Source organism: Dermacentor albipictus, chromosome 4, assembly GCF_038994185.2.
Source record: "Dermacentor albipictus isolate Rhodes 1998 colony chromosome 4, USDA_Dalb.pri_finalv2, whole genome shotgun sequence".
NCBI lineage: Eukaryota > Metazoa > Arthropoda > Arachnida > Ixodida > Ixodidae > Dermacentor > Dermacentor albipictus.
This window is the reverse complement of record NC_091824.1, coordinates 169667259-169694932: the sequence shown is the minus strand read 5'-3', so window position 1 is coordinate 169694932 and position 27674 is coordinate 169667259. Positions and strand designations below refer to the sequence as shown.

Genomic DNA, 27674 nt, shown 5'->3' with positions numbered 1-27674 from the left:
TAGGAGGGGCGCCTAATAAAATTATGTACAGGAAGGTTGATTTTTTATTTTTGAGTTGATCATCAGTGGCCATAATCAGCTTTTCAGGGTTCTCACACATCATGACCTCCACGTGCTGGAGAAATTCAGCTATCTGAACATCTGACCACTGGCAACGCTTGATTGTCTTTGTCACAGATGATAATTGGCCACGAACACTTGTCTCATCAAGAAAAAAAGCCATTTCAAAGCATTCAAGAAGGTGGTGATCTTCAAGTCGCTGTAGTCGGCATGCAAGGTGACAAGGGGAATGTACTGCTTCATTTCCTGTGTCAGACTGAAAGCTGATACCCTGGAACAGTGGCATAGCTAGGTCGTATGGCACCCGGGGCCCATAGGTCTTCTGTCACACAACCCCCCCCCCCCCCCTCCCCACCTTGGTGTAGTCGAGGAAGGCGAGGATATCAACATTTTCCGGGTGTCTTCAGACGTATATGACCCCTCCCTTTTACTGGCCTCACAAAGGCTAGTTCTTCTAAATGTATAACAAATAATGTATTTTTTTGGAGAGCAGCATGTAAGCTAAGACAAAAAGGCACTTCTTGCTTACATAGCATTATGTATGCATCATTGTAGAGATTTGGGCTTGTTGGTGTAACATTTTGCAGCTTATTTTTTTCTGTAGCACCTTGTGTGTGTCTCTGTTCTTCTTCTACGTCCTTGTGCTATTCGTGCTACAAGAAAAAAATGCATTATGCATGCAGCTTATAATAATTTACTCTGGTTGCACACAATCTACTAACAGTGCCTTCATCTCCCGGCACCAAGTAATCATCCCTACAATATGATGTCATTGAACTCAACTCCAACTCATTCAGGCTAGAGCTCATTCACATTGCTTTCCGGAAATGAGAAACAGTCCCCAACTCATATTACACCTTTTAATAGGCTGGTGGTATTTTGTGTGAGAAATATTACAACTACACAAGGAAAGCAGAAGACAAAGAAAAAGTATGCATAGTAAACAGATGCATGATCTGGAAATCCAGAACAAAAGAGAACATGGGAGGAGGAGGAATAAACTTTATTTTAGGGCAGCAGATTTGAGACGTAGGCCTCTCTACCTAAATGATGGCCTCAAGCCCTTGAGCCCTGGTGGCATCTTCGGCCTGCTAGATTGCCTTAAGTTGGTCTTCCGGTGCACCGCTGAGTAACATGGTCTCCCACTGCTCTCTGGTTTTGTTTATTTTATTCTGTGTGAGTGCCTGAGCCTGAACAACCCGAAACCATATGCTGTAGGGCCACCCTCTCTTGACAAAATCTACATCTATCCATGTAAAGGTCCGGGTAGTAGTGGTTTCAGATATGTATCTGTTTGTAAGAGGCGCAGTGCCGTCACTTGCCGTCTACTTAGCAAGGAGTGTGCCGGGGTAAAATGGGCCCTTCCCAATTTTTAGTGTTTGGTGATCTCGTTAAAGCTGGTCATCCAGTCTTTCTCTCTTCCCAGTATTTGCATGTCACCTGCTCGGCCCACCAGTTCTCGAGCCAGGTTGTGCACTATTTCGTTCCTGGGAAGGGAGGAGTGTGCAGGTGCCCTTATAATGTAAACGTCTCGATCTTCACGAGAGTTGGTTAAAATTCTCAGCGCTTCCGGGGAGATTCTTCCTTTGGCATAGGTCTTGACGGCTATCTTGGAGTGGCTGACTACGGTGTTAGCCTCCGTAGAGGCTATTGCCAGTGCTAACGCAGCCTCCTCCGCCACCTCTGCCTTTCCTGTTTTTACAGTGCCACTAACTCAGGAGTCACCCTCTAGACTCGTACCAACTGTCGGCATACTATGTCTAATTAGGTACCCTGCCAAGTCCATGTAGACCACATCCCTGGCACTACGGAATCTTTTATGGAGAGCTCTCGCTCTTGCGATTCTTCTATCTTGGTGAAACTCGGGGTGTATGTTTCTGGGGATGAGAGATGTGCCCTTATTTTTCTTGGGATGTCTCTCCGCAGTCGATGCTGTGCTTCGTAGGTTATTCCAATGTCGTACAAGATGTATCTCCTCGTAAAACTCTGTGTAAGTCTTTCGAAGTACTGCGCTACTCTCTGGGCCTCAATAAGTTTGTCTAGTGTGTTGTACACACCAAGCACCAGGAATTTCTCGTTTGACGTAATCGGCAGAATTCCCAAGGCTTGCTTATATGCCCTTCTAATGATGTATTCTATCTTGGCTTTCTCCGCAGCGTGGCGCTTGAGGTAAGGGACCACATATACAATATGACTGATTACAAATGTTTCTATTAATCAGATGAGGTTGTGCTCTTTCATGCCATAGTGCCTGTTGGATATCCGCTTTATTAGTCTGATTGTTTGTCGAACACTATTGTCTAGTAGTCTAATGATTTATGACCATTTTCCGATATGCAGAGTCTCAGTATTCTCAGGATCACCACTATCGGTGCCGTGGTGCCTTCTACTGTGACCACCACAATGCGCGGCCTTTCCCTAATGCCTTTTTGACCCCTGCATGTGGGTCTATAGAGCAGAAGTTCTGATTTTTGTGAGGAACATTTCAGTCCCTTGTCTCTGATGTAGTCTTCAACCATGTTTACTGCTGTTTGGAGGATCTCTTCAACATGCCCATCGCTTCCAGCCACCAGCCAGAGGGGGATGTCGTCCACGTATAGGCTGTGTCCAAGTCCTTCTATCTTTTCAAGTCTGGCAGGGAGACTGATCACGTTGATCACGTTGAATAGAAAAGGAGATAAGACAGAATCCTGGGGGGTACCCCAATCACCTAGTTTAAGCGCCTCCAATTAGGATTCTCCAATTGAAATCTTTGCCGTACGATCCGTCAAGAAGTCTTTGATCTACGCGTATGTTTTACATTCTACATCCAGCTTTTGGAGATTTCGTAGTATTGCCTTGTGCGTGACAGTGTCATAGGCCTTAGTTAGATCGAGACCTAGTATTGCCTTGGTGTCTAGAGTTTTCTCACCTGCATCTATGATCTGATGTTTTAGTTTGAGCATAATATCCTGCGTCAATAACTTGTGTCAAAATCTAACCATGGTATGTGGGTAAAGTCCATCATCTATGTATCTTGTCATATTTCATGAGTTTGCCGACGCACAATGTTAGCGATATGCGCCTTAAGTTCGTCAGTTGTGGTGTCTTTCCAGGCTTCGGCATAAAAATAATTTGGACTGATTTCCATAGACTTGGAATGCCACCTTGCTCCTGGCAGTTATTCATTTTTATTTATTTTATTTCAAGAAACCCCTAAAGGCCCTCACAACGAGGGTATTACATAGGGGGTGACAAAAATTCTACAAGCAACCCAGAGAAGCGTATTCAAGGAATAGGCAAAGAATAATAATAAAAAAAAACAGAACAACACTCAATGAGACATAATGAAAAAAAAAACGCAACGTAGTAAACAGAACACAAAAAAATGTATATATATTAAAAATCAAACACAGTGTGGTAATGGAACAAAACTAGAAAAAAAGCTACTCACCACATTCATTTTTTAGAAGTTCATGAAACTTGGACGAATTCATTTCAGTTGCGATTGAAGCAGGCAGCTGGTTCCACTCAATAATTGTTTTGGGTATGAATGATTTCGCAAAAGATGAAGTGCGGCAAATGATGCGTTTGATCTTGAAAGGATGGTCACGGCGTGGAAAGACCGCCGATGGTGATTGAAAGAAATCGTCATGAAGCAACGGATGATGGTAAATTTTGTGAAAAAGTGTTAAGCGAGCAAGTTTGCGACGATGGGAAAGGTTATCAAGACCAGCACGAGCCTTTAACAATGTGACGCTAGTGAAACGTGAGTAATCTGAAAAAATGAAACGAGCAGCACGGTTCTGCAGGGATTCGATGTTATCTATGAGGTAGGTTTGATCCGGGTCCCATATGGCTGAAGCGTACTCGATTTTCGGACGGATTAGGGTGATATAAGCAAGTTTACGCACAGGCGCTGGAGCGTGTCGAAGGTTACGTTTTAAGAGGCCAAGAGAACGGTTAGCAGCTGCTAAAATCAGATCGATGTGATAGTTCCAGGTTAAGTCGGACTGAAGGTGAACCCCTAAATATTTGTAAGTAGAAGCTGTCTCAACTGTTACGTGATTAATAGTGTATGCAGTTGGGATGCGGGAAGAGTTTCTTGTAAAGGAGACCAGCTTTGTCTTAGAGTGGTTTAGCATCATTAGCCACGATGAACACCAAGTGTTAATTGAATCGAGGTCAGTTTGTAAAAATTGGTGGTCAGTTTCACATTTAATGGCTCGGTACACAACACAGTCGTCCGCGAACAGTCTGATTTGGGAAGATACACAATTGGGTAGGTCATTAATAAATATTAGAAAGAGCAGGGGACCAAGCACGCTCCCCTGGGGTACACCGGATGTGACTTGAGCCATCGAAGAGTTAGAACCATTAACAGCTGTGAACTGAACGCGAGATGAGAGGAAGTCTTTAATCCATGCTAAAACCTGAGGATGAACATTGAGATGCGATAACTTGAGTAGTAGTCTATGGTGGGGGACCCGATCAAATGCCTTAGAAAAATCGAGAAACAAAGCGTCGACTTGAAACCCGGCGTCTACTAAAGTAAATAAGTCGTTAGTAAATCCAGCAAGCTGAGTGTCGCAAGAAAATCCCTTGCGAAAACCGTGCTGATATTTATATATGATGTTGTGATCTTCAAGATAATTAATGATATGGGTGTGTATGACATGTTCAAGGAGCTTTGAGAAGGTGCAAGTCAGTGAAATGGGTCTAAAGTTTAGGGGATCAGAGCGGCTGCCAGATTTGAAAATTGGGATTACTTTAGCTACTCGCCAGTCATGAGGGATGCAGCCAGATGATAAAGACTGAGAAAAAAGTGCAGAAAGGACTTGAAAAATACTCTGAGATATATTTCGAAGAATTTTGTAGTTAAAGCCAAGCGGGTCGGTGCTTGTAGTATCTTTAAGGTTATTTAATAAAGAAAGAATACCACCATCACTTATAACTATAGAGGGCATGGAATAATCGTGAAGTGAACTGAGTGCTAAAGAAGGGGTAATGACTTCATGAGTGAAAACAGACGAAAAAGCGTTGTTAAAAAGTTGAGCAGAATGGGCATCATCCAGCTGATCACCATTGCAATTTGTTAAGGATGAAATGGGGCGTGAATGTGGGTTAATTACGCTCCAAAATCTTTGGGGATTATTAGATAGCATAGTGGGTAAGACGTCACTGAAAAACTGGCGCCGGGTGGCTTTCAGCATTATTTGGTAATCCTTGTCGCTTTTCCTGTAGGTTTCCCACGTAGTTAATAGGTTGTTAGCAACTGCCTGCCTATACAAACGCTTTTTCTTTTTATTGGCTCTTCGCAGCCGCTCGTTGAACCAAGGCGCTCTTTTACTGCACCTAATTGAGATAACCGGTATGAATCTTGTAATGAGGTTAAGTAGGGTTGTTTTGAACAGCGACCAGTTCTGTTCAATGGAACGGAAAGTACATTCGGCTAAGAACCGCCCAGAAAAAGTGGTTAATTCGAGATTCATCTGGTCAAAATTAGCCCTGTTATAACACCTGATCAGCTTTGAGGTAGTTTTCCTGTCAAGCATACGGTGATTTATGCACCCGGTAATGATGTCATGGTCAGAAAGACCACTAAGGTGAAATATTTTAGAAAAGGCATCGGGATTATTGGTTAGGATCAGGTCGAGAATGTTGGCAGTGGTACCTGTGGATCGCGTGGGCTTTGTAATGAGCTGAGTTAGGTGAAAATCTAGACAAGACTGCAGAAAAGCGTGCGCTTCCTTATCACTTGGTGAGACAGATAAAATGTCCCAATTGATACTGGGGAAATTAAAATCACCAAAGATAATTAGGACGGAATTTGGAAAACGCGTACACACATCAGTCAGTAGGCGACAAAATTCGTCAGCAAACCCATCGTTCAGGTCTGGAGGACGGTACAACACACCAGCAATAATATTTGTAGTACTGCACTTTATCGAGATGAATATACATTCCAGAAAAGAGGAAACAACAACTGGTACGATAATGAGTTCTTGCTTCGCCGCAATAAGGACGCCTCTCATGGACGCCTCTCCGAGCTCTCATGTAGTCCATGAGAGCTCGGATGGATACATCGTCTAGGTTCCCGAGTGTTTTGTTGCTTACCCCATCAGGTCCTGACGCAAATTTCGGGTTGAGCATGATAAGTTCATATCTGACTTCTGCCTCTGTAATGGGGGTATTGAGATCAGGATTCTCGTCACCTAGGTAATCCAGGAGTCGTTCTCTATCCGCATCTCCAACGTACATTTTTAAAATCTCTCGAAAGAGCGCTTCTTATGTACCGTCGTAGCTGTGTATAACCTTCTGTAGATTGTGTCTTTGTATGGTTTTTGTACTGCCGGGGTCCAAGAGGCATCGGAAAATGTTCCAGGTCTTGGACATTCCTATCTGCCTTTCCATCAAGATGCATGTGGCTTCTCACTTTGGTTGGGTTACCCTATTCGCATATATCTCGATTTCCTTGTTTAATTTGTTTAATAACCAGGGGTCAGAATTATCTAACATTATCCTCTTCTGATTCTATTAATACGATTATCATTATTTGAGAACTTCACAAACTTTCAGGGGACTATCAGGTGGTCTGTGTCTATGACCATTTTCCTGCCAAGTTGGATCACTGGGCAGTCCATGATCTAATGGGTAGAGCATCTGGCTGCTGGGGTGAAAGAACTGCTTTCAAAAGTAAGCATCGAACCAACTTGGGCCATTGAGTATGAGGATATGGGTGTGTGCCGCTCTTCAATGAACCTCTTTCATGCTAACTTGGGTCAATGGGTATGTCACGCACTTCAATTAACCTCTTTGACACCAACTTTGGGCATCCGCAGTCACACAACCGCAAATTCGTGCAAGATTGCAGCGAGCTGTTTCTTTAACGTCTCAGTACCTGCAGTGCCAAGGACTGCAACTGGCCCCAGATAAGTGCGCTGCGATAGCGTTCACATGGAAGCTTATGTGTTGGTATCCAATTATGATCAATGGCAATGTCATCCCATATGTGACCCACCACAGATACCTCTGCATTGTCATTGACCGTGGTGTTTCATGGTCGAGGCATGTGGCAATGTTAAAAACAAAATTAACTGGGCTTGCTCAAGTTTTTCGCTTTCTGGCCGGTATGAAGTGGGGTCCATCTGAGCATTCGCTATTCCGGCTGTACCAGGCTCTCTACATCGGCTACATTCGGTGTAGCCTGCCAGTTTTATCAAGTATGAGCGGGTCATGTTTGCATACGCTGGAAAGTACCCAGGCACAGATGCTGAAAACATGTCTCGGTGTTCCACATTGCACCTCAACCTACGGAACAATTGAGGAGGCTCGCATCACTCCTTTAACTGTCTATCTACAATGCGAACCTCTTTCGAGTATTCCTGCAACTGCTGTGCCGTCATGGTTGCCAATCCTTATCGACACTTCCCGACATACAGCCGGACTCCACTTTTTCAAGAGCCATTAAATGCCAAGAATCTGCCATACAATCATACTTTGCCCCTGCTGACCTTCCACGTATGCCCCGCATGGGTAATGTCCAAAATACGGGTATGTCTATCTATTCCCAGAATTTCTAAAAAATCGCAAATACCTACCGTCGGCCTCAGACATTTAACACTTGAATATATGTCGAAAAAATATGATTCCTCGGTGAATGTGTATACAGACGGATCGGTCTCGTTGTATGCGTCTTGTGTGGCTTTCGTCATGCCTGCACATCAAGTCATTCGACGGTTTCGTCTGTGTAACAAGACGATTACAACATTTACGGAACTAGTGGCAATCAGAGAGACCATTCACTATATTTTGCGACAGCCTCCTCAAGTATGGACAGTCTTCAGTGACGCAAAATCAAATCTGCAACTACTTAGAGTGGTGTTGAAAGAAAGCGCTTACGGAGTGTTGGCTCTCAAAACTGCTGAGCTCTACACTTTAGCGCAAGTAAACAACCACTACATCACATTTAAATGGATTCTCAGTCACTGTGGTATACACGGCAATGAACTGGCCGATGCTGAAGCGAAGAAAGCACTCGAAGAACCAGAGTCACTGCTTGCAATTCCTTTTTCGAGAGCAGTCGCCACCTGCCTCCTCTTCAGTGTCATCCGAAACTCGACAGAAAAGCCCTGGGACAATCCGGATAATCGCCACAGGCGACTGCAAAGATTGGACCCTATCATGAAATTTAGGCTACCGCCGAAAATTCAACGCAGCTGTGCCAGTCTTCTGCACAGACCAAGGCTGGGGGTAGCGATTACGCGCGGATACGTGCACCTCATGCGATGCACTGAGTCTCCGGACTGTGAGTTGTGCAATGTGAATGAGACTATAGGTCATGTGCTTTGTGACTGCCCTAAGTATGTGGAAGAGCGTCAAAAGTTGAACAATGACCTTATGCATCTCAACAGCCCACCATTGTCGGAGGACGTTATCTTAGGCTCTTGACCAGACGCTCAATTAAGTTTCAAGGCCATCCAGGCGTTACTGAACTTTTTAAAAAGTATGGGCCTGGACTGTAGGCTTTGAGAATGCCAAATTGCTTGCCATATGTTTTACATCCTCCCTCTATCATCATGCGCCTCTTACTTCCCTCTTTCTTTTCCTCTTCCCCTTCCCCCAATGCCGAGTAGCTGGCTAGAGGAATATACCTCAGGCCGACCTCTCTGCATTTCACATCATTAAACTTCTCTCTCTCATGACAACTTGGTTAACTGGGCATGTGCCAATGAGTATGCGTCATTCTCCATTGACAAAATATATTCTTTCAATTTGTTCAATGCTAGGTGAAATTGAACCCGCATCATATAGGAGTGATCATTTTTAAGTTTTTCGGAATTCTTAAACATAGCCTATTACAGATAGCATAATTCTAGTCATTGAGCTGGGTTATTCAGAGAGGCGGACATTACTTGCACTAAAATGCAAACACATGTTCAGCTAAATAAGGAACATTCACTATTTAAATTCTTAATTGACATTGCATCTTACAAATTGTAACCAGTGAGATTGTAAGACATATCCCCTTGAAGTGAATTTCCAGGATGACATCAGGTTCACGATATTATTTTCTAACATGAGGAATGAAATGCACTGGCATTCCAGATACTTTTGTGCTTCAATGCATAAGAGGGTTTTGTTAAAGAAGTAAGCGCAACAACAGTGCGTACTTATGGCAAGTATGATGGCACGTATCTCTAAACTGGTGTCATTCTGGAAATTCATTCCAAGTGGATATGCCTTGCAAATTCACTGGCTACAATTAGTAAATTGCAATATTGCAATTGCAATTGAAGTAATTAATTAAGAAGTTAATTAGTGAATTTTCATTATTTAGTAGGAGATGTGTTCCGATTTTCATGCAAGTAATATCCACCTCTCTGAATAACCCGGGTTAGCTAAAGAACTGGAATTATGCTATCTGTAACAGGCGATTTTTAAAAATTCTGGAAAACCTCAAAATGTTCACCCGGTATATTCAGACATGCACCAGGTGCTGACTTCGTGGTGGCACCACTAGATGACACAGCATGTCTAGAGAGATGAACGAGAGAGGAGCCGAGCAGCATACACGTCTAATAAATTGCATGTTTTAGTGGTGGCAATGAGGTCTATTGATACGTTGCTTCAATGCAAATCGCACTAACATTGACATTCATTGTGAGAGGGGTTCTGCTAGAGTTTTCCTTTTGTTTTCATGTAACATGCCATGTTGCTGATCTATACAAAAACAGAATGCAACTATGCGAGAATGTCAGCAACAATGACCAATCTCTTGAAAAATGGGATGCAATGATATGTATCAGACAGTGGCAAAAGGCAAGAAGAATGGGTCAGGACGGCAGCAGTTCCAAAATATTACTCCAGGACAAGGTGCGAATAGTGATAAGTTATTTGTTCTGTGAACAATATCCTGTTTTAAAAATGAACATGAAAACAAATCCTCCGCTTGAAGGCAAAAGACATTAGTCTATCTCAGTTTATACATGAGCTAGTATCTTATGCTGCTGTTTGTAATGCAAAGTTTCGTGTGCATTAATTAAGGTGAAATAATGAATTGTACAATTCTCTAATCGACGGAGTACAAACATGTAAAAACACTAGCTAGGAACACTGAACCAAATATAGATTTTTGTTTCCTGCTTCTAAAAACCAATGTGAAGGAGAACCGTGAGGAAAATTATTATTTTCCTTCAGGACAGGCAAGACCATATAACGTCGATTCAAATCAGCAACTTGTAAATGAGCAAGAAGTGAAGCCATCACAGTTTCTGGCTGGGTTTACAATGAGTGCTTGAAGTGGTTGGTGAGCCATATATAACAAGACTTTTGTTCTACGAGTGATGATAGCTGGTACTTTAGTTCAAGTTCAACTTTCAAGTTCAAATTATTTCAATCTCAAGAGGTCACATGAGCAGCTTGTTCAGGAAAAAAATATACTAACAAGCTATCTGACGCATCTTCACAGCAGGAAACACTTGAAACTGTCTCTAGGCAGTTGACACTGCGCCTATGCAGTTGACATTGTCCCTGTGTCCCTGGCAAATATTTCTCTCGTCAAGGTAGCAAGGGCTCTCCTTTCCTCTGTGCTTCTTGGTATGCCTGGGTATAAGCTGTAGTTGTCAGCAGCATGTAGTACAGTAGCTATATTTGTTATATTCCGAGGACAACAAAGCGGGAGGGGTATTAAAGGGGCACCAAAACTGTCTCAAATATTAGAAGACACCTGAAGTGTCCCATGACCTTGGAAAAGATGCAGGGTGACAGAATAGGAAAGGGCGGAGGAAAGGTAACAAAAAGAGACTATGTAAAGAAAATAGGACATAAGTGAAAACAAAAGGACATAACTATACATACTGAAACACAACATTCTCCTTTTTGGCTCTTCTGTCCCTTCATTGCAGGCAGGAAAAGTTTCTTCCCTCTTTTTTATTTTTTTATTAGAACATACATATGGACCCTTTTTGAAAGAACACAGCCCCCATTATTCACAGCAACTCTGAATATATGGAGACAATGCAATATTCAAGAAAATTGACGATTAAGTTCTTGTACCAAACACCAAACAGAGCAATTCAAAACGTATGTATTCGATTCCTGTCAAAAAATTCAAATATTCACAGACCCAATATAGTCAGAAGGTGTCTCTCTTTCTATCTAAAGGCAATAATTTAAGTCCTTGGGCAAACAAAAAAAGGAACAATGTATGCAAATGCATTTTTCAGATCAGGATGACATAGAAGAAATCGGAGAAATCAGATAAAAACTGGGATTTTCACGTCTTTTTCTCTCTTCTTTTTTTCTAGCAAGTTGAGAATTGAAGGGAGGGTAACCCTTGTTTCCTAACTACCTCTTCTATTACTCTGGATCCGAATTGAGGAGAACATGCACAAAAGTGTTGTTACAGCCATCATAAATCCATAGAGGAGAGCAGCACTACAGTAAAACAGCAGCGCTGCACCGGGAACTGAAAAAGGCAAACACTTCCTCATGTACAGCGCCCAGTCTGTTATTTCCACAGCATCGGAAATAAACATGAGCCCCGCAGCTATGTTTAAAAATATCTTATAGGTGGTCTGTGGCCTGCCCACTATATGAGGCACACACATGAATGATTGTCCACACATGGCTTGTATACACAAACACACATGTACACTGAAGGAGGACAAGGTGGTGGAGTTCTATTATTAGTACTCTGGCATGAGGAAGCAGGCAAGGCTCAGTGAGTGTTGCCCTCTCTCCCCTAACTTGGAAAGAACATAAGGCAATATTTGTACAAGAAAACCCACAATGATAATCCCTTTACCACCGAAGCATGCAATGTCCACCACATTTAATGTGTGATGTCATCGAAGGTGCTAATTAAAGACTTTTGAAATCACATTTAATAAACTTTCCTCCTTTCCAGCATTATTATGTTGAGCTGCAACAGAGAGAACACTGCATAGTATGCAGCTTACAGGGCAGACTTGCACACTTTACACAAAAAAAAGGAATCGATTGAAATTACAATTGTGCCATTAAAATTGGTAAATGATTACAGTGATCAATTACTTCCCTACCAAAGTAATTGAGCAATCGCTAAAATGTAACAAATTAATTTTACGTTACTTTTCTCCTTATGTTTATTACTATTTCACAAATACAGCAGACAGAATGAGCTGGCATGGCTCGTTTAGTGCGTCCTTCTTAGCCCTTCACATGCTGTCTGCTTATCTTCACTAAGGATCGCTTTTGAAAATTTTTGTTGGTCATGTTCCCTCGTTTTCTTGTGAAAGCCTCAGCAGTAACAGTGAAAACTCACTAGATGGAGAGAATTGCGGCATTGTAACATGTGAACACTTTGCATACAAGACTGCGGTTGCTGCTCAGTGCTTTGATGCTCACATCTGGGTACTCTGTGAAACACAGCAGGTCATTGGTACTGGGGCTCGGAAAAGACACTCTCAGTAGGGCCAATAAAAACGTAAGAAAAATAATCCGTAGATGATTCCATGGCATCAACATCTAAAGAGGCCATTGCTGTTAAATCATAGCAGCACCATTTCATTACTTTGACCAACATCTGGTGGAGCGTTAAGATTATAAAGGAAATACTAAGCACCCGAGTATCTCCTTCTGAACATGCACAATGGCATGCTGCGTGCCATAACCACGGGCATTTCCTCTAAATCAAAGTATTCATAGCAGTGTAGCCTTTACAGCTTGTATTATGAATATAGTAATTGGTTGCATGTAATTAGTTAATGAAAAAAATTAACTGGATTACAATGAGTGCTACCGAGTAAAAAGTAATTGATCAATTAAAAACTGCCAAATAGTGCTATTGATTATAAGTAATTAAATGCATGTCATTCATTATGTACAAGCCCATTACAGGGTATAGCACAAAATCCACATGTGAGACAATGGACAATTTAGGTCCACAAGAAAGAAAAATTTATCATCAGGTATGAAATCGCTTGTGTGTGTGTATGTGTATATGTACGTGTGTGTATGTGTGTGTGTAATTGCAACCATATGAAGCCAAGGAAGGCAGAGGGAAATTTATTTGTAGTTTTTATTTGAAGCGCAGAAATGACAAGCTAAGGGCAAATGAAAGTGGACAAAAAAACAACTTGCCACAGATGGGAACCAAACCTACAGCCTATGGATTACGCATGTGTTGCACTCTACTCTGGCCAGTTTGATACCTTCATGTAACAATACGAGAGTTTATTGGTTGGCTGCCTGCTCATGAAGTTCACATTCTATGTGACACCATCAGTCAAAAAGTTGTTTCACATCAACCACCATGGCCTTGAGTAGCTCTGGCTAACACCCCCAGGAGTAAATCTGGAGCACATACATACAAAAAAATTTGATATGGATGTGGGAACAGCCACTGCCATAGCATGATTGGTAGTGCAATGTACGCGTAATGTGGAGCTTGTGGGTTCGGCTCCCATTGGCAACAAGTTGTTTTTTCGTCCGATTTATTTTCCCTTTATCTTATCATTTCTACATCATCATCACCATCATCATCATTATCATCATCAGCCTGGTTACGCCCACTGCAGGACAAAAGCCTCTCCCATACTTTTCCAACAACCCCGGTCATGTAGTAATTGTGGCCATGCCGTCCCTGCAAACTTCTTAATCTCATCCGCCCACCTAACTTTCTGCCGCCCCTGCTACGCTTCCCTTCCCTTGGAATCCAATCCGTAACCCTTAATGACCATCGGTTATCTTCCCTCCTCATTACATGTCCTGCCCATGCCCATTTCTTTTTCTTGATTTGAACTAAGATATCGTTAATTCGCGTTTGTTCCCTCACCCAATCTGCTCTTTTCTTACCCTTAACATCACACCTATCATTCTTTCCATAGCTCGTTGCGTCGTCCTCAATTTGAGTAGAACCCTTTTCGTAAGCCTCCAGGTTTCTGCACCGTAGGTGAATACTGGTAAGACACAGCTATTATACACTTTTCTCTTGAGGGATAATGGCAACCTGCTGTTCATGATCTGATAATGCCTGCCAAACGCACCCCAGCCCATTCTTATTCTTCTGATTATTTCCGTCTCATGTTCCGTATCCGCCGTCACTACCTGCCCTAAGTAGATGTATTCCCTTCCCACTTCCAGTACCTCGCTACCTATTGTAAATTGCTGTTCTCTTCCGAGACTGTTAAACATTAGTTTTCTGCAGATTAATTTTTAGACCCACTCTTCTGCTTTGCCTCTCCAGATAAGTGAGCATGCATTGCTATTAATTGGTCCCCTGAGTTACTAAGCAAGGCAATATCATCAGCGAATCGCAAGTTACTAAGGTATTCTCCATTAACTTTTATCCCCAATTCTTCCAAATCCAGGTCTATGGATACCTCCTGTAAAAACGCTGTGAATAGCATTGGAGAGATCGCATTTCCCTGTCTGACTCCTTCCTTTATTGGGATTTTGTTGCTTTCTTTATGGAGGACTACGGTGGCTGTGGAGCCGCTATAAATATCTTTCAGTATTTTTACATACGGCTCGTCTACACCCTGATTCCCTAATGCCTCCATGACTGCTGAGGTTTCGACAGAATCAAACACTATCTCGTAATCAATGAAAGCTATATATAAGGGTTGGTTATATTCCGCACATTTCTCTATCACCTGATTGATAGTGTGAATATGGTCTATGGTTGAGTAGCCTTTACGGTATCCTGCCTGGTCCTTTGCTTGACAGAAGTCTAAGGTGTTCCTGATTCTATTTGCGATTACCTTAGTTGATTTTAGCCAGATGTGTACGACTAGGCTTCCACACCTTCAAAGCATATAAAAATACAAAGCAAATTAGATCAAACATTGAGCTATGCTGTTTCTTATTCAGCTGGTGCTTGGCCCTTGATTCACGTGATGTGCATGTATGGTTAACTGAAATATCATTTTCATAGGTCATAATATTGTCAAGCAGATAGTTGCTAACATTAGACAAGAGTAAAATATTTACTAGCACTTGAGCAATTACAATGTACAGGCATCACTTCACTGAAATGCTTACTTCCTTCTGAGAAGTTAACATTCACTGCAGACCTGAGATCAGTGGAATAAGAGAAGTATTGCACAGACTCATGCAACAGTCCCACATTTATTTCAAAATCCTTGCACAATATGCTCAGGCACAGTTTAAAAAAAAAAATATGCGGCTTTGTTGCCTTGCTTAAACATTTCATCACACAAGTTGATGTAAATCTGTCTTCAAGAAATGAAACTGCTGTACAAACTTATATAGGTGAATATAGATAGGCTAAGCAGGGAGGTGGCATATAAGAAAGATACATCTGTACGATCACAGCTCAGGCTCCAAGAGGCTAAGTTGTTAGGAAAAAATTGCAGCCTTGGTCTTCCTGAAATTAAGGGTGTAGCTTGTTCCCAGAAAAATTTTCTAAAAATAATTTTCTGACCGTCTTCATTTAAAGTTGTGGGGGACAGCTATTGCACCAACAACATTCCAAGATAGTGTACATATGTGAACATTACATTATCAAAACTAATTAGCCAAAGCTATCCAAAACTTGTTTTGTGAGCATGCACCAATATTTTATGAATAAGCATGCAAAGAAAGAAGACTAGCTACTGCAAGAACATATTTACAAGTAAGCCTTTTTTGTTCAAATCAAGAATTTGAGAGCTCTTGAGAAAAACTGTTGCTATTGTACACACAGTATAAGAAGTAATATAAAATGTACTGCAAACAATTAAAAAGCTTAAGCTGCATCTTACTGTATAACTATCAGTCAAGCATCATACTAACTAGTGGAGTAAGTATAGCAAAACTACTACTCAGAGATTGTGTAGCTAATTGTCTCGTGCCACTATATAATTCAGTTCACTGCTACTCGATGGTATGGTATGATAAAACTTTATTGAAGTCTTGCAGATGGCGAGTCTTCACGAAGCGGGCTGCTCCCACGTGGGAACCGGAAGGTCGAACCTATCGGCCGCATATGCCCAATTTTTATAACATTTAGATCTATTTTGCTATAGTTTTGTGTGCTTGAGGACTAAGGCGGACTCTCCTGTTTTGCTCTTTCATCAGTTCCATCAATCAAATTCCACCAATTAATTTTCAATAAGTGGGCTAATAATGAAGCAATCAGAGGGCAAATCATCATATAATCTGAGAGTAGGCATAAGTGATGCTCATGCAACAAATATTATCTGTTTGTTTATTCAGATGCTTTTACAGGCACTGGAATATGTTCGGAAAAACTTACATCTGCCTAAGGGATCCAAATATCTTTTTAAGTATTTGAACCATACACAATGAAATCACAGTAATGAAAACATTCTTTTGTTCAGAATTAAGGTAAGAGTGACTCACTGAACTTCTGCTGAAACAGTCATTGTACACCGAACAGATAAAATTTCGAAGGCATAAATTTATATTTGTATTTATGAGAAACGCTTCAGGCTATTGAATGCCCTTTGAAGACTGGACATTCGTGGTTGTCTAGCAGTGAATACACCTTCCAAGGAAAGAGTTACCTGCACATAGGTGTGCTGCTGAAGATTCAGTGCTACATAGACACCTAAAGGAAAATAAAGTGAAAGTCTCCTTTGTTCTTCCCCATCAAATCAGCTGCAAAGAGACAACCCTTAGTTGCTCTGAACTTCTAATTCCTGAACCTATGTTGAACCCAACAATGATTACATTGAATCACAAATTAAGAAATTCATTTTAACTTTTGACTGCTTTAAATCATGCACATATCATCGCTATTGGCCTGCTGGTGATAAGAATATATGAAATAAAGTTGATAGGAGTAATCTGTGTTAAAACTAACACAGATTTTAGCCTAGACTTCACTGCCAGTGGATGTTGCCATGGTCAGCTATGCTTTTTGATGGCATGTTGTATTGCCATTTGCTCTTTATCTTATGTACTCCATTATTTTAAAATAACAAAATTTATATTGTTTCAGCAAGAACACACGTGAATGCAAGAAAAAAGGAATGCACAGGACAACGCTGGACTTACAATGCACAAACTGGCCCAGCAAACCACACTGTTAAATTCTTTCTTTGCATTTATTATATTTTGTCTTCTGATACTGTTTTTTCATCATTTGTCTTCATTTCAAAAATGCATGGGTTATGCAGCTTTTATCTTGCCATACCCACCACTTATGTACATCAGTGTGCTTATGTGTTAAACTTCTTATGTCGTTAGCCCAATACAATAGTGCTGGAAGAAGTCCACATGAAATTTCTGCCTTACCCCATGCACAGCATGTGCCACCCGATATTGAATGCCATAATTACACAATAATCATTTATTACTATACTTTACTGACCCCAAAAAAGTAATACTTAAGTGTAAGAATTATAGAACTGTATGAGAATTTTAAACTAGCTCTTTAAAGAATATAATTGGTTATTTTGTTAACAAAATTTGTTGTACTTGCTTTCTTGATGCATATGAACAATGTTGTAAATCATTAGTTGCATACTGAGAACAAAATTAAGTACAATACCTGTTGTTTTGTTGGTGATGGCAACATGTAATACCTGCTGTTTGTTGGTGATGGCAACATGTAATCATGCATATAAAACTTTAAGGACAATCTGAATGTCATATATAATCGTTTCACTCAAACTTTCAAGTAAACACTTCAAATTTTCTTTAAAATAAGCTCAAAGTACTGCTAATATATTTATTTATTTATTTATTTAGTTATTTATCAATACTGCAATCCCCACTGGGGATTTTAGCAGGGCGGGAAACAATACATATGTAAAAAACACTATAGCATAGGCAACGAAAACAATACAAATCAGGTCAACAGAGCTTGAACATAGCAGTGGCACAGCAAGATAACAAATTTTTACTCAATAGTTGAAACAAACGCCGAAAGTGATGATTTTAAAGCTTGGTCATTGGTTAGATGATTCCATTCAACCACTGTTCATGGAAAGAAGGAATGCTTAAAACAATTATTGCGCGTACTAAACGGGGTTATTGTTCGGCTATGTCGTTGTCTAGTAGCATAACTAGATGAAAAGGTAATTATTCCCGTGAGATCTGTCTTATAATGACCGTTGATAAGTTGAAAAAGGAATTTTAGTCATGGCACATGCTTTCTTTGCATTAATGGTGGCAGTTGTGCTTTTGTTGAGAGGTCTGTCACGGAAGTGCGTCCGAAGCTGTTATAAATGAAACAAGCAGCTTTTTCTTGCACCATTTCTATATTGTTAGGGCCAGTTTTAGTAAAAAGGTCCCAAATTACACATGCATGGTCTAGCATCGGCAGAATTACAGCTTTATATGCGAGTAGGCATATTATGAGAATAGAAAAAACCCTCCTTAAAGAAAAAAAGCTTGCGGTTAGCATTAGCTACTACATATTCAAGGTGCTTAGCCTAAGTGAGGTCATTTGTGATCCAGAGTCCGAGATACTTATAATGTGTTACTTCGGAAATAATTATGTGATTAATACAGTATGGAAACGTTACTTTATGCTTCTTATGTGAAATGTACATAAAAACAGTTTTCTCGAAATTAATCGACAATTGCCAGGCATCGCACCAGTCAACAATTTATCGAAAAGCATCGTTCAGCAGCTCCTGGTCAGTAATATTGTATATTTCTGAGTACAATACACAGTCATCAGCATAAAGCTGAACCATAACTGGAATCCCATGCAGCATATCATTAATGAATAAAAGGAACAAGAGAGGTCAAAGGACCAAGCCCTGGGGAACACCAGAGTCTGCCGGAAGTCGTTGAGAAAAATGATTATTAAAAACAGCAAATTGTTCTGTGCCATCAAGGTATGCTGTGAGCCAAATAATTGTCTGGAGTTTTTCAGTATCTTGCTCAATTTGTAAAGTAGTTTTTTGCGAGAGACCCTGTTGAAAGCCTTTGAAAAGTCCATGAAAATAGCATCTATCTGTTTCCCATTGTTAATTGCTTTCGCAAAGTCGTGCACTGTTAAAAATAATTGGGTAATTGTAGAGTAGCCTTTTCTGAATCGGTGTTGATGCTTTGTTAGTATATTAATGTTTTCCAAGAATTCTGAGATATGATTATGGATTATGTGTTCCAAAAGTTTACATACTGTAGATGTTAAAGAAATATGGTAGTTTGGAATGCAGTGCTTTTTTCCTGTTTTATGTAGTGGCTTCACTCTGGCTGTCCTCCAGTTGCTCGGTACTTGTTCCTCGCACAGTGACCATGTAAGCAGAACGTGCAAGTACTTTGATGTCCATTCTGCATACTGTTTTAAAAAATGTGTTTGGAATGTTGTCCGGGTCAGAAGATTCTTAGTGTTCACTTGTAAAAGCATGTTTAGTATACCTGGTTCGCTTATTTGAACATCAGGTATAGGCAGCACAGACATTTTGAAAGGTGGCATTACATCATTATCATTTGTATAGACGGACTTAAAGTGTTTGTTAAACGCATTTGCTATTTCTTTGCTTTCGGGAACTGCCTTATCATCAACATGAAGTACAACACATTCCTTGGAGGTCAGAGAAATAGAATGCCAAAATTTCTCTGGAGCCATGGTTATGAAACTTGGTAGCGATTCACCATGGTACCGTTGTTTATCAGCATGCACTTGACTTTTAAGCTGAGAGGAAATGTCATCAATCTGTTTTTTTACCGACTGCACGTTCTCAATTTTAAATTTTTTTCTTTACACATTTAAATTTCCTTTGGAGCCGCAACGCCTCGCGGGAGATCCAGGGATTATTGTGATTTTTCTTTTTAATCGACAACGGGACAAAGCGATCAATGCACTCTTTAACTATTTTCAGTGCTAGATAGTGATATACAAGCCACCAAAGTTCAAATCAACTGTAATTTACTTATTTATTTATTTATTTATTTATTTATTTATACTTGTAACACAAAATACTTGTAGGCAACAGTACATTGAAGATTCCATTGAAAAGACCTTATTCCCCTTCGTTTTTCATATTCCCAGATGGACTGTTGTGAAAAACAGAAATGAACTGCATTGAAGAAGAATCATGCAGAGTATTCCAACCAATGGTGTAAACCAAGTTATCTGCGTACTACTTCAGAAACTGGTTCTTTCGTTGCCATCCATGACTTGTTCCATTGCAAGCACATATATGCATGTATGCGACACTGATTAACATGATTCAATTACACTGGTATGTAACAGATACAAATTTAATGCTGCATTAGGGTAATTGTGCGCTATAAGATGACATTTGCCACGTGAGCAAAATAACCACTTCCAATTCCTTTTTTTTCCTCTTAATTAAAGCGCAAACAATTTATTTATTTATTTATTTATTTATTTTAATACGCGTTGTGTTAGAAGTGAATACAAATTGATGATCGCCAGTGCACGCACGACATACTCTTGCTCCCTTTATGCGCATCGGCAAGTGCGTGCTATACTTACGCCGAACGTTTCAAAGCCGCTGAGAAAACGGAAGACTGCGAATTTCACGCCAAGCGCGAGGACTGGCGCACGGGAAACGTAGTCCGCGTACGCGCACAGGCGGCCTTATTCGTATACGGCTCTCGCAGATCGATCGATGCACGCAGTCAAAATATAATCTTCCGACAGACGCAGAATCCGACATGTCCGAGCCGTCTTCCTGCGGATCGTACGCAAAATGGTATGCTGTGGCGACTTGGATCACATAGGGTGTTGAGATCTAGGATGCGATATATATATTAAATTTGGAACGTGTGTACCCTACCACCAGACATCGGGACGGTGCACGAGCCGATCTTTTCCGCGCGCAGAGGTTGCGCGCGGGAGGGTACGAGCAATACGAGCTGCACATCTACACGGGCGTCGGATGTCGGGCGCAGTTACGCGGACAGCGTCGGGCGAGGAGGTATGGCTTCGCGCGACATCCGAGCCAGCGCGATATCAGCGCACACTCGGAAGGCGCATCGCGCGGCCGCAACTGCGGGCGTCGGTCCGCCGCGCGCGCTTCCTCCAGTAGCACTGCATCGGATGCGGCATCGCACGCACGTTTGGCCTCACAGCGTGCGACGCGCGCCGCCACCGCTTGACGATAAACCACGCCTCGCTCCTGCGGACGCGCGCAATCATTTTCTTCGTGGCAGCAACTTTTCCCATCAGAATGATGTGCGAAACTGAGAGCAGTCACTGGATTGCGGGCGGCGTGCACGCTACTCCATGCGCGAACGCGTGTCGCGAAAAGTCGCATCCGCCCTTTCCCTCTCTCGGATGGCGCCAACGCTCGATCGGCCAAACATACGCGACCGCGCGGGTCCGACCATTGCACCACCGCGCTTTCGATCTTGTCCCGACGACGATATTCTCATGTCCAGGGTGACCCGCGTGCACATTATAAGCCCTGCAAAGTATAAATCGCTTTCCTTTTGTTTTTTTTCGTGTTTAAAAACTGCTTTATGCATTGGAAGAGAACCGCATGATTATGCGGGCACATCGCTCTCTGCGATGGTGTATAGCGGTGAAGCGCACTTGACGCTGCTGCAATCCCCGCGATAGCGCCACAGAGTTCGTGCAGGGCAAAGCCATGTAGTAAGCGCGACGAGGCGGAGAGCAGAAGTGAACGTCCCTTGCGTAGGTAGCGACGATCTAGCGGTCAGCGCCGTTTTGATAGCCGAAGCTGTAGGACCAGCAGCGTCCAGTGGAGAAACAGGTTCGAAAGGAGACGAGCGCGCGTCCCCGCCCCCGTGGAGAAAGCACACCGAAACCACACGCAGCAGCCCCGCGGTTATTCAGCCCCGAACGGCTCTTGACGACGCCTGCCTCTATTTCGCCCAGTGCTCTACGGAGCCGCGTCCGTGGGCGACGGAGCCCAGTCGACCAAGAACGCGGTTCTGATCGCGAGCCCAGTCGACCAAGAACGCGGTTCTGATCGCGAGGTGTGCGCTCAGCGCCGCGGGTAGGCTTAGCGCGCTGACCGGCCATCAAGATGTGACAGGCGAGAGCGAACGTCGCGGCCTTACCTGACTGGGGACTCCGTAGGCAGAGGAGAAGAGCCACTAGTAGGCATGGTTGCTTCACAATCATCTCATCGGGATTGTTGGACCGTAGACGAGCGTTCTTCGTGCGTATTCCAGTGGGAAAGAAATCGCGCTACGCGCTTCCTTTTTCCCGAGACAACACCAGTCGCATTTTCAACATTTTGCCGGGAGACTCTCGACGGAGTCCACAAACCGCAACGCTTCCTCGGCAGCCAATCGCGGCGCGCTTAACAGGAGAAGCTACGAGTCGACGCGCGGACCAATGGGAGTGTGGCTACCATCGCGGCCGCCCGCGCGACTGCGCTAGCGCTAGCGGAGTACGGGTGAAAAACACAGGTTTCGGTTATCGTGTTTGGTGGCTCGTTCTGTTATTTCACACGTTGCTACAGCTTTATAATGCTCCTGCATAGGCTAGATAAAGGTTAGGAACCTTCTATAGGACCGGCGGTCCTCCAAGCGACAACCCAAAATAATCGCAGACGAGTTGTAACACTCTCGTTGTATCTGCTGCACCTGCGCTGTGTTTGCTTTCGCATTGCCTGATTTTCGAGCGTCAAAAGTCATTGAGCTTGCGTGAGTTCGTAACTTCACCAACACAATTGCTCTTCTTTGTTTGCTCTACACACTAGAGAAAGAAATATCATTCTGCTACGTGTATGGAAAGATCGCAGACCGTCCTCGAAGAGAGGAGGTTAGCACCCACGTTTTCCACGTAGCATGCTTTCCCGCACGACACCGGCGCGACATTCAAATTGGAGCTCCGTACTATTGTTTTTCACGAAAACAAACATTACCTACTCGTGTACATTTTGGCGAAAATTCGTGTGCCGCTGCACAACATATTTCATTGTTTTCATCCTGTCGAATCTAAAGAATTACCTTTGATTGATAGATTTTTGTGTGCCGAGATGAATAATCGTGCCACATGCACTTTAATTGTTTCAAATGGCCTGTAATTCGAAGACGTTAAGCCAGTGAAAAAGAAATAGTAATTTTTTACAATACCCGTCCGGAGGTCCGCAGCTGGAACCAACACCCGTGAAGAGAAATAGAATACGAAGAGATGAAGGTAAGGACGTCAAATGGAAAAGCATCCGGTTGGCTACCCAACGCAAGGAAACGAGTTATAAGCCGCATATGTGCTCCAACTCGTGTTGTGAAGGGACGCGCCGAAGTATGGCTGAGTGAAAATTTACTGGCAGAAAAAATAATAATAAGATTTGGCCATTTCTGCCGGCTGTGGCGGCCGCATGTTGATAAGGTCGGGATGCATAAACTCTTGTCTACCGGGATTTGGGTGCACAATACAGAATCCTAGTCGATTAAAATTATTCTTGAGCCCACCTTACGGAGCCTCTGTGAGCCACATTATGAATTATCACATTATGTGATAACCAGGCACGTACCCAGGATATTTTTTCGGGGGGGGGGGGGGGGGCCCACCACTTCCATCATCATCATAATCATCATCATCATCAGCCTGTTTTATGTCCACTGCAGGACGAAGGCCTCTCCCTGCGATCTCCAATTACCCCTGTCCTGCGCCAACCGATTCCAACTAGCGCCCGCGAATTTCCTAATTTCATCGCTCCACCTAGTGTTTTGTAGCCCTCGATTGCGTTTCCCATCTCTTGGTACCCATTCTGTAACCCTAATGATCCAACGGTTATCTAACCGGTGCATTACATGACCTGCCCAGCTACATTTTTTCCTCTTGATGTCAATTAGAATATCGTCTATAGCCGTTCGATCTCTGATCCAAACCACTCTCTTGCTCTCTTAACGTTATGCCTAGCAATCTTCGTTCGATCGCTCTTTGCGTGGTCCTTAACTTGCTCTCAACTCTCTGCCCCATATGCACTGGCAAAATGCACTGGGAAATGCACTGGCAAATGCATTGGCACTGGACATATTGCACTGGCAAAATGCACTGATTGCACACCTCACTTTTCAATAATAATGGTAAGCTTTCAGTCAGGAGCTGGAAATGTCTGCCGTATGCGATCCAACCTATTTTTATTCTTCTGTGAATTTCCTTCTCATGATCAGGGTTCCCTCTAATTGACCTAGGTAAACGTACTCCTTCACAGTCTCTAGTGGCGGACTGGCCATCCTGATCTCTTGTTCCTTTGCCCGGCTATTTGTCATTATCTTCATCTTCTGCATAATAATATTCAACCCCACTCTTACACTCTCTCTGTTAAGGTCTCCAATCATTTGTTGTAACTCGTCTGCATTGTTGTTGAATGGAACAATGTCATCGGCAAACCGAAGGTTGCTCAGATATTTGCCGTTGATCTTTACTCCTAAGCCTTCCCAGTTTAATAGCTTGAATTCTTCTAAGCACGCAGAAAATAGCTTTGGAGAAATTGTGTCTCCCTGTCTGACCCCTTTCTCTATAGGTATGTCCCTGCTTTTCTTGTGTAGAATTAAGGTAGCTGTAGAACCTCGTAGATATTCTAACGCGAAAGACGAGTCAGTAAGACGAGAAACCATTTACAGATTATATTTACAACAACGGTTGCAGCGCTGACCAGTTAGATTCACAGCGCGAGCCCAGTTCGTTCTTTCTTCTCTTTTCTGGAGTGATGCCGCTTACGCGCCTCGTTCAAACAAACAGATACCTCACGCATGTAGCAATATTTTCCAAGCTTTTTACGTAAGCGTTCTGTACTCCTTGATTACGTAGTGTCTCTATGATTGCTGGTATCTCTACTGAATCAAATGCCTTTTCGTCCTTTTCGTAATCTATATAAGCCACATAGAGAGGCTTATTGTACTCTGCAGATTTCGCGATAACCTGGTTGATGACATGGATGTGATCCATTGTAAAGTATCTCTTCCTGAAGCCAGTCTGTTCCCTTGGTTGACAAAATCCAGCGTTAACCTTATTCTATTGCAGATTATTTTGGTAAATATTTTATATAATACTGGGAGCAAGGTAATGGTCCCATAATTGTTCAATTCTTTAACGTCTCCTTTTTTTGTAGATTAGTATATTGTCTGCATTCTTCCAGTTTTCTGGGACCCTTGCAGTCGATAGACACTTCGTGTAAAGAGCCGCCAGTTTTCCAAGCATAATGTCTCCTCCATCTTTGATTAAATCGACTGTTGTTCCTCCTTATCCTGCCGCTCTTCATCGTTTCATGTCTTGCAGGGCCCTTCTGACGTCATCGCTAGTTATAGGAGAGTTTCTGTATCCTGTTCATTGCTGTTTCTAAATGAACTATCATGACTCCTCTGGGTACTGTATACAGGTCAGCTTAGAATTTTTCCGCTGCTTTTACTATATCTTCGAGATTTCTGATGATATTATCCTTCTTATCTTAAAGTGCATACATCATGGTTTGTCCTATTCCAGGTTTCGTTTTTACTGATTTCAGGCTGCGTTCATTTTTTACGGCTTCTTCAGTCTTTCTCATGTTATAGTTTCGAACATCAGTTATTTTCGCCTTGTTGATCAGTTTTGACAGTTCCGCGAATTGCGTAACGCTGTGCGGCCGCCAGTCCCATACAACCGCGTAGAGCGCAGGACTCTGCGATTATAGACGTACTGCGCTCACTGCGAAAGGTTAGAAAAACACCCACATAAGCACAGCAGAGAAGTGGCTACGTGAGGTGGTTCGACCGATAACTGTAGAAGCGTCATTCAAAACAAGTAATCATTCTCCACTTCCGGCGGCCTTTTCTCTACTTCCTTTTTAAATAAAAAGATGTTGATCCATAAATATTCTCATAAACAACGGTCAACTTTTTTATTATTCGCTTTTGCTTGCAGTTTGGTTGTTGCCTTGGCTCTCCCTTAGTAGATCGCTTAATTTCTCAACTCCTTTCGATTTTTGTTTCCAGTTGCCAATTTTGCACGAAAAGTGCTATACAGTTAGGGAAAAACAGACGAGGTAACGGGCGACAGTTATCTTGCTTATGTGTTTAAGGGTTATTGCAAGGTTTCATTATGGACGCTCTTTCACAATATTTTATTTCCCACCTTATCTAACCCATATCACGTGTATATGGTTCCGGGCATCTGCCAGCGTCGGGGCGAGCCGTAACTCAAGGAAACAAAGAAGCAAAGGGCTAAGTTAAACGCATTTGACGTTTTCTCCGGCCGCAACTCGTTCCATGAGAGTACAGACCAGCTGAGTAACAGCCGCATCCCTCTCATGGTCCCAGGATCAGCCTAAACAAAGAAGGCTGAACTAACAAAAGCAGCAGTTTTGCGCGTGACGGTTGAATAGATGGTGACAACTGAACGCATCTCGAGTTAATCGCGCGGGTGCGGAATCTACGATAAAACTGTCCTTCACATTACAAGAGATGCCGATAACTACCGCCATCTAAAAGGAGTGCAAAAGGCAGCATAATGCTGACCGATGAACAGCTGCGAAGTCTCAACATTGATCTGGCGGCGCTTTAGGAATGTGTGAGGAGTGGTGGCGTGGGCGGGGAGGGGGGGGGGGGGGGGTATGCCACTTGATTTCGGGGGGGGCCCGGGCCCCCCCGGGCCCCCCCTGGGTACGTGCCTGGTGATAACGTTTTATCAAATGAGACGCTTGCAAATACATTTAATAAGTATTTTGTAACCTTAGTAAACAGTACTCATGATCCTAATTCTTTGAATTACCTTGACTGCAGGACTAAGCAATCTGCATTTTTGGCGCCTACTACGGAAAATGAGGTATCTACTACTTTTATGTCTATCAAGAACAGCAGATGTGACGTCGACGGACTCGAGATCATGCCAGCTAAACATGTCCTGGACTTGATTCTACCTGCATTAGTACACATATTCAACTTGATATTTTCCAGGGGCTCGTTCCCGAAAAGACTTCAGGTTGCGAAGGTAGTAGTTTTGTACAAAGGTTGTGATAAAAACGAGTTAACGAACTACCGACCAATATCGCTGTTGCCCATTTTTTCTAAACGTATAGAAAAACTAGTACATGCCCGCATGACATCGTTTCTAATCAAACTCGACCTGATCACTAGTATGCAGTATGGCTTTGTGAAAGGGCAGTCAACAGAAACTGCCTTACTTACTCAAAAGGAAATTATATTGCAGTCGTTTGAACAGCAATTATGTACTGCGGGTATATTTGTTAATTATTCGAAGGCGTTCGATTGTGTAAATCATGCGACACTACTCAACAAACTAAAACATTATGGTTTCCATGGCGTATTGCTTGAATCATTACAGTCGTATCTTCAACACCGTACGCAACAAGTGATCATAGAGAGAAATGTGTCGAATTTAAAGCCAGTTGACGCGGGAGTGCCACAAGGAAGTATCCTGGGACCCCTGCTTTTTTGTATTTTTATTAATGACTTAGTTACTATTGATAATAATGTGAAATTTATTATGTACGCGGATGACGCAACTATTCTGGTTAACGCACCGAATTCCACAGAGGCTATCGGTACCGCAAATGAGGCACTAACAAAACTGTCCTCATGGTCTACCGCAATTTCACTTAGTATATATACTAAGAAAACAACAGCTGTTCTGTTCAGATCGAGAAATCGTAATGCCGCTACAGACTTAACATTACAACTTAATAATTCTATTATTCCGATTGTGCCTACTGTTAAATGTCTTGGGGTTGTATTCGAACAACATATGTCGTGGAACATGCATGTGGATTTAGTCGCTGCTA

The 27674-nt window shown here is 42.4% G+C and overlaps 1 protein-coding gene across 3 annotated transcripts in view; it reads right to left on the bottom strand.

Annotated features, from left to right (window-relative positions):
* The window catches only part of LOC135910102 (protein turtle-like), a 103389-nt gene extending 81045 nt beyond the window's left edge, over window positions 1–22344 (bottom strand). For 2 of the 3 annotated variants that reach the window (XM_065442137.2, XM_065442138.2), the window contains exon 1: window positions 22003–22344. In XM_065442137.2, coding sequence (XP_065298209.1) covers window positions 22003–22066 — 64 coding nt within the window. In that variant the 5' untranslated portion in view covers window positions 22067–22344. The remainder of the gene's footprint in view (window positions 1–22002) is intronic. The other variant, XM_065442139.2, reaches the window with a different exon arrangement.
* Window positions 22345–27674: the final 5330 nt, after the last annotated feature.